This window comes from Haplochromis burtoni, unplaced genomic scaffold (assembly GCF_018398535.1).
Source record: "Haplochromis burtoni strain Fernald_Lab_line unplaced genomic scaffold, NCSU_Asbu1 Contig_81, whole genome shotgun sequence".
Taxonomy (NCBI): domain Eukaryota; kingdom Metazoa; phylum Chordata; class Actinopteri; order Cichliformes; family Cichlidae; genus Haplochromis; species Haplochromis burtoni.
Genome location: NW_024582442.1, coordinates 1,107,045 through 1,114,702, shown reverse-complemented (window position 1 = coordinate 1,114,702; position 7,658 = coordinate 1,107,045). Strand labels below are relative to the sequence as shown.

The window sequence follows — 7,658 nt, the reverse complement described above, 5'->3', positions numbered from 1 at the left end:
TTTTTTTTTTTAAGGACACTGTACACCAAGCTTTCAGCGAATAGTTTTTTAAGCTACTATTTTGTGTCAGTCAAACTGTATTATCTTTGGTATTTTTCATAGATGCAACTGTAACAAATTATGTGTTTTTGTTACAGGCTGCTCGAAACAAAGTGCCTAAAGATACTGTTTAAAATAGGTTCTTTGCTAATTTGTCACAACACCGGTTCATCACTTGAGTTGGATTTGTTGTTTATGCTCGAATGATTCATAGGTCAGTGTTAAGTGGCTTAGTAAATAATAACGATAAAAAAACATTCCTTTGAAAATGATTCACACTATTTTGCTCAAGACCACTTTAAAACGTTACAAGATAGTTTGATTCCTTGGAAGAAAAAGGGTGACTCAAGACTTGCACAACACTTCACGTACGACTGAAAAACAGGAAACGCTCAGTAACCGTGTGTTATTCTCTATGCTCGAATCAGTTTGTGGTCAACTGTTTTTAAAACCTGGACTGAACTAGAGGGAAGCTCTTAGTTTTCTCAAATATTTTTATTTTGTACTATAGTGTAGTGTAGTGGTGCATCAGTTGTGTTTCTTCCTTTTCAAATCTTTTTTTACTGCAGGGAGGAAGCAGTGCAGAAGTTCACGGGGAAGACTGACCCCATAGAGGTGCTGAGGGTCCTGCGAAAAGAGAAGGACAAATTCAAGAAGCCCAAGGAGAGACTTCCTCCTCACGCCATGCTGGCTCTGGAATGGGGGCTCCTCAGACCTTGAAGTCCACTTTCACAGGCATCAGCAGTAGTATGTAAATCAGTTAACCAGAGCTAACAGAATGAGGATGAGGGTGAAAAACTGAATGCAGCGAGACACAAGACCTGTAGAGTGCATTGTTTTGTTGCTTTAAAACAAAGTCTGACCAATACACCCCTGAGTCCTGGTTAACCATCAAGTGGCAACCCCATCTTTTCATTTAAAATGCAGTACAAAGCTGCTGTCATTAAATATTCCTCAGAAACAAATTAATTTAGAGGCCGGTCTCCCAGTCTCTTACACACTAACTGCACCAGTTAACGTCTGTTAATACCAATTTTCAGTAAAACTGTCAAGATTACATTTTGTGTATTTATTGATTCAAATAACTGGTTTTGGAAGAAATGTAACCTTCAGTTATTATTATTTGTATGCATGTGAAACTTTCATTGCTTTGATATTTACTATTTCTGTTTTTTTAGACATTTTTCTGTCTGGCAACATTGCTACAGTTCTCTCATTTAACTTTTTTGGTCAGTTTAGAGATGATGTATATGTGTGTGTGTGTGTGTGTGTGTGTGTGTGTGTGTGTGTGTGTGTGTGTGTGTGTGTGTGTATATATATATATATATATATATTTCCCAGTGTCTTTGTCCTCTTAATTTTGCAAGTGAAACCTTCAGATCTAATTGACCTTAATTTAAGTGAATTTGTTTGTCATTTAGACTCTACCTTGTGCTCACTATTTTGGGACAGGTATCGAATATGTTAAAGTGTATTACAAGGGTAGAAAAATACATGCAGTGTACATCACTATGAATGTAAATTGCTGATTTTCATCCCAAAGATTACATGCACAAAATACAAGAGCCTAAAAGCTGTATATGGGAGTCAAAAGATTCTTTAATAAAACATCGGTCTCAATTCATATTCAGGACTGTTCTTTTTTCAGTAACTTATAAAACACACAGCTATAATTAATGTTTATTTTCAAAATGTGTACACACATAACGATCAAATCAATGAATACATTTTGCTTACATTTTAACAGCTTTTTGCATATTTACTAAGAATATATGAGCTTGTTGGCTGTGTCAACTTTATACCAAAGTTTTCAGCAGCACAAAGGTGGCCCAGTGGCTAAATCACTGGGATGACTTTTGCCGAACCTGTTCGGTAGCGGGTTACCTTCAGTGTTTCGGTTTAAAAGCAGGTTAAATGGCACATTTTCCTCTTTAAATGCAATACAGATTCTCTGCTGGTGGAATACCTTTCATATGTGCACGTCATTAAGCCGTATCTTAGTAACATCACAAATGAAGCTCAGCTGTAAAGCATCATCTCTGATTAGAATTGGATGACACTCATAGGGATCATTTTGTGTGCAAGAGGAGTCGTGTGATGTGTGAAATGCTCATTTTTTAATGTGAGTGTACATAGAACCTGAAGCAGAAATGCCAGTTTAACAGAGAAACTTGATAACCACCTCCATTATTGCTGACTCTGGTTTTAGGTTTTGTCAAGGCAGCTAAGGAAGAGACAGCCTGACTGTGTTGGTCTTCTTTCATTGTATACCCCTCTGCCATAAAGCTTTTAGGTGAGGAAAGTGTTTTACAAAGAGGTATTAGCAAACAAATATTATATATTTGGACAATCTGTAGACACAGCCTGTCCAAAATTTGTGCAAAATAAAACTCTGCAGAAACACTCTGCTGGACAACAAAAAACATGTATCACCACTTCATAGCGAGACCATTGGTCATTTTTTCCACAGTGTGATATTGTGTGTGTAACAGCTCTTTGGCTCTTTCATCTCCTACACTGTTGAGCCAGGACTGGTACAATTCAGCTACGCGAGCGTCATCTTCTGGCAACAGGGGGCGCTCTGCTTTGTAGAGATCCTCAACTTTCTGGAGGAACTCCTTTTGGTTTTGGCCAGTTGAGGGCTTCACCTGCCCGCCGCCATTCAGGCATCCTGAACAAGAGGTAAAGACAAACATTATATCTGCTAACATTAAATAACAAACGGCAAGCTGATGTGACTATTGTGGACTTTCTGTTTGTTGGTTATTCCCCTGACGATGTAATGCATGCATGTTGTACTATTCACTTCACAGATGTGACTAAATGTTGCATCTTATAATTTCATTTATATGTAGCGATGCCATTTTTAACACATTCTGACCAGCTTATCGCTTAGCGTGGCTAATTTGCATGTAAAAATGCTAGTGCTGAGGTAACAATTCAGTCTCTTATGTGGGTAACCTCCTATTCTAATAGGTCAAAAGTTCAATGGCTCACATGAAAAGAAAAAAGAAAAAAAGGTATCTGGAAAGTTGAACATCTGTATTTTTCACCTCACCTGATGGGCAGGCCATAACTTCAACAAAGTGGTATGGCGACTTTCCCCTCTTGAGTTTTTGCACCAGGTTCTGAATGTTGCGGAAGCCGTAGGCTGAGGCAAAGCACAGCAGGACAACGCCATCTTTCTCTAGACTCACCTCCTGGAAGTCTTTATTCCTGTGGCAGAGTGTGATTGTGTCGGGTTCTTGCATCATATAAATCAACAGAAACTGAACATTCCCCTGACATGGTGGAGTGGCATAATCAGTCTCATGAGTAGTGTTACTTTGAGATGATCTAGCTACTGTGAATGTGCATCACGAGCACAGAATGTGTCCTCATTTATATTTGGTTTTGAGCTTGGCTGTTCCAGGACACATCACACCACCGTGAAGCGCTTCTGCTGCTTTAAGAAGAGGCGACATGCTCACCTGAGGGTCTTGTAGGTAAGATTCTTCACCTCCTCTCCGAAAAGGTGCTTGGCAGCATGTGTAAAAACGTGATGCAGGTAACCTCCTGATCCACTCCCAGCATGACTCAGGAACTCATCTCCACAGAAACTGCTGAACCTGTGATAAAAAAAATAATAATAAATGAATAGGGAATGAGTCTAGCTATGCAGGTGGAATTGTATAATTACTTTATGTGAGTGAATTATTAAATTTTAAAAAAATGCAAAATGAAAAAGAACGTACATTGTATCTGGGGCAGCAGACTCCAGATCATTAAGGGACACATTTTCCTCCTCCAGCATTTTCAGAACCTCCCCTTTAATAGATAGGAAAAATAAGACCGACGATAATGCGAGTCCATACGCACAAAGACCACTATAGGAGTAATCACTGTACCAGACGTGATGACACAATCCACTTCACGGGTCTCAGCGTTGGGCATGTAGAAGTCTGACCGTGAAGCCTCAAGTTTCTTGTCAAAGCAAGGCATTACTGCCACATGGTAGATCTGCTGTGGACTCAGCTCCTAAAAATACATGGAACACACATTTCAGCAGCCTCTCTTTTTGAGACTTTTGAACTGTGTATATTTACACCACTCCTCAACAAATACAAAGCTCACCTGTCGTTCAGCAAAATAGCTTTTGACCAAAGATCCCATCATCTGCTGGGGGGAGCGAGTGGTACTAATAAATGGAAGAATATACTCCCCGTGAGTCTTCTCTGCATAACAGATCCACCCTGAACCAAAGACAGACACTTGCCTAAGAGAGTCCAGGCTGGGTTGAAGAATAAAGTTGGTCAGACTAATTATTGACTTTCAAGCTTGTTAGAATTGTACAAACTCTGTGTACCCATTATCTACTCTATTTCAGTTTCATTTTGCACATTTCAATAAATCACTCCATCTATTTCCACCATTTTTCTAGCAAAATATAAAGAAATGAAGGGTGGCCCAAGACTTCTACACAGTATTATGTCAGTTATGTGGCCCATCACTGTTAACTAACCCAACTGCATACTGGATTACTAGATATTATTTGACACTGGAGGACTGACTTCTGTTAATTTAACCTTTGATCAAATCAATAAATATACCAAGTAGCTAATAAAATTTTAAACATTCTTTCTTTGTGAGAGTGGAACATTTATTTATTTTATTTTTTTTACACAAGGACAGTAAACGATGAAAGACAAACAAGGATGACGTGAAAAAGGCAGGACCCTCCAACATCACTAATTTTACTTTGTGCTCCTGAGTGTTTCTGGTGGAATACCTGGACAGGCTGACGTTAGCATGGGCAGGGCCTTACTATCCTGTTCCTTCCTTTGGAAACGCTCCACAAACTCTCTCTGACTTTCCAGCAGACTAAAGGTCCGACTGAAGCTGGTATCAAACACATGATGAACTCCTGCAACAACAGTAACAACAACAATTTTCAGAGGTGACTATGTCAACCTAAATAAGCCCATTGTTTGAATGCATATTTACACTCACCAAGGTCTTTGAAGAACGAGGTAAGCCTCCTGCCTGCCTCACTACTGCTCAGGTTATAATGTGCTGCCAGGGAGGCTCTGGCCTGTGGTGACACTGACACCACCACAATCTTTTGCTCTGTCTCATTGGCCTGAAGTTGAAATGATTCACAGGTGAAAATGATGCCAGGCTAAATTATTAGTCTCATGTAAGTAGCATTCAGACGACGTAACTCTACCTTGTTCCTACGGAGCACTTTGAAGAGCTCTTCATGGCTTTGCTGTGTGATGAGGACACTCTCAGCTGAGGTGATACAGCCACTGCAGGCCAAACAGTCGTTCAGTGTGATCTTTGCTTTCTCCAACTTCTGCTTCCCACCATCCTAAAAACACATTTGATGAACTCAAAATATGGGGCGGTGCAATACCTGAAATTCAACAACTCAAACTCAAGCCTTTAAACCCACCTTGTTGACTTGTACATAACTGCCATCATCTTCTATCTGTATTTTGGCCACAGATTTACCTTGTTTCTTCTCTACTTTGACAGGCTTAACACATTCCTGCAGAAAAAAGTCAACAAGAAAAAAGAAATTAGCAATTTTTTAAATGCTAAATCCATATACAATGTTCTTTTAATTCTTTTATTGTTCTCAATTTTGGGGTTTGCCACAGTGGATCATCTTCCACCACCTGGCCCTAGTATCCCCTCCTGTCACACCAACTCTCTGCATGTCCTTTTTCACTACATCCATGAATCTCACTAAGGTCTACCTCTTTTCCCCATTCCTGCTTTCTCTGGTTCCACAAAGACACAGTGCAACACCTTCATACCTTCTCTATCAACACTCTCAAAGCAAACATTGCTCCTTCTCGGAGCAACATACTGAAACACATACTGCTGCTCACTGATTGGTCACCTTCACCTTAGGTCTTCTTAACCTAACTTCCACACCTTTTTTTCTCATATCTTCATGGTGTGGCTCATCAGCTTAATCTGGTTAAAAGGTTCACTAGGCATTTCATTCCTCCATAGGTATGTCATCTCGATCAACCGTCTTTCCATTCATGTACAATAGAAAACAATTTGTGACAACGCCCAGAGGCACCAAAGAAAACTAAAACAACACAGGAAAAAGGATATGATAGGACATAAAACACAAAAGCATTGCTAGCGAGCGCGATAAGCTCTTTTTAAAAGACTTGTTTCCAGCAGTTCGTCATACTTGCGTCATGATCGCTATAACTAGCAGTAAGCTAACTGCGCAACATCCGTCTCGTCACTTTAAAGTTCACGGATTTTACAAACTGAGACAAAATTACTCCAATTTATAAATATCGTAATATGGCGAACTTTGTTCGAAAACTACTCCATGTCAACTCACAACAGATAAGAACAGTTACGGTTAGATATGCTAGCGACTTGGGTAGGTTTTCTTCAATTAGTATTATTTTTTTATACATACACGTGAAGCTAATCACTCGTTAGCGATGTCCCACAAAAGTACATATGATATTATAAGATGTTACACGAGTGTTACAAAACCTGCCTGAGAAGGAGTTATAAAATCATCGAGGTCTGTCAGCTGCAGCACACCGCTGAAATGAGAAGCCATATTTACTGCCGTAAAGTTTACTCGTATGTCGCGAATAGCAGGGAGAAACACAGACAGAAACCTTAGAAATGTCAACTGTATACCTATGTCAATAAATACATAAATTATATTGTTTTACGAAGCCAAAACACTGATACCCACAATTATCTTTTTTCTACGAATGTTTTCTTTAAAGCGTAAAACCACTTGACCCTTAAATGACCCCCCACTGCAAGGTCATTTAAGGGTAAAAGATCACCAGTACATTTGCCAAAGTCTTATTTTTGTACTGCTTAGTGTTGCCACTCATGACTCATAAAGGTCTCTGTGTAAATATGAAATGACTGTAACATAAGGCAACGAAGCATTGAAACAGGCGATGTGAAGCAGGGACAAGAGTTTGTTCCTTCTCCATTTAAATCAATACAAATGTAAGTTCATAAAATTAGACCTCTTGAAGAAGTCTCCCTTGCATTAAGTGCAATGCCATGCGCCATTATCAAGGTTCGATGTGAGCAACTACAACCAGCATGAACCTAGACTACACACTTGTTACATGTATATGGAAGTTTATTTCTGCCACAGTAAAAAAAAAAAAAAAGTCAGGCAGAGCTGGGTAGAAATTTTGAGTTATTATCTCAAACTTTCAAGTTACATATTTCCACTTACTAATTGTCTTAAGATTTCGAGTTATTTATGAAATTTCAAATTTTTCAATATATCTAAAGTTTGTCTTACAAATTTCAAAAAAACAGTTTTCTTCAGCAGTGGGAACATGTTTCTGCTGAAAATTTTTGTTTCCTGTCCATTTGTTATGTATCATACATTTTCAAGATACTCAGTAAACTGACATTCTAACATAATAATCTGAAATTTTGAGAGGATGATTTAAAATGTCGATTTAGCTCTGGCATTAAAAAAGAAGAAGAAGAAGAAGATAAGTATTACAACTTAGAAGTGATTTAAAGTTACCTTTCACTCAGCAGTTAGCTCTAACCATACCAGGAAAAATACCAACTGGAGCATAACAGAAACCGTTGTTTTCCTCACTCCTTTA

General features: G+C 38.8%; 2 protein-coding genes across 2 annotated transcripts in view; one reads left to right on the top strand and one right to left on the bottom strand.

The window, feature by feature from the left end:
- Window positions 1-1,665, top strand: part of LOC102313046 (hydroxyacylglutathione hydrolase-like protein) — a 13,908-nt gene extending 12,243 nt beyond the window's left edge. Inside the window, exon 9 of the mRNA XM_005925423.3 lies at window positions 609-1,665. Within this exon, the coding sequence (XP_005925485.1) occupies window positions 609-759 (151 nt within the window). The 3' untranslated portion in view covers window positions 760-1,665. The remainder of the gene's footprint in view (window positions 1-608) is intronic.
- A 128-nt stretch (window positions 1,666-1,793) lies between these two features.
- On the bottom strand, window positions 1,794-6,674 carry narfl (nuclear prelamin A recognition factor-like). The gene is made up of 11 exons (XM_005925422.2): window positions 6,557-6,674; window positions 5,474-5,569; window positions 5,246-5,389; window positions 5,029-5,158; window positions 4,808-4,942; window positions 4,153-4,271; window positions 3,927-4,056; window positions 3,774-3,846; window positions 3,510-3,647; window positions 3,098-3,255; window positions 1,794-2,710 (listed from the first exon to the last, which is right to left on the bottom strand). The coding sequence occupies exons 1-11, from the start codon at window positions 6,620-6,622 to the stop codon at window positions 2,469-2,471; spliced, it is 1,431 nt and encodes a 476-aa protein (XP_005925484.1). The 5' UTR covers window positions 6,623-6,674; the 3' UTR covers window positions 1,794-2,468.
- Between the last annotated feature and the right edge of the window lie 984 nt (window positions 6,675-7,658).

What these genes read in the sequence shown, in the direction of transcription:
- narfl (XM_005925422.2), bottom strand. Translation starts at nt 6,622, where the DNA reads ATGGCTTCTCATTTCAGCGGTGTGCTGCAGCTGACAGACCTCGATGAT. An exon ending in GTTATGTACAAGTCAACAAG is followed by an intron (nt 5,390 to 5,473) that starts GTGGGTTTAAAG and finishes ATGTGTTTTTAG; the next exon opens with GATGGTGGGAAGCAGAAGTT. An exon ending in GCTATTTTGCTGAACGACAG is followed by an intron (nt 4,057 to 4,152) that starts GTGAGCTTTGTA and finishes ATGTATTTTTAG; the next exon opens with GAGCTGAGTCCACAGCAGAT.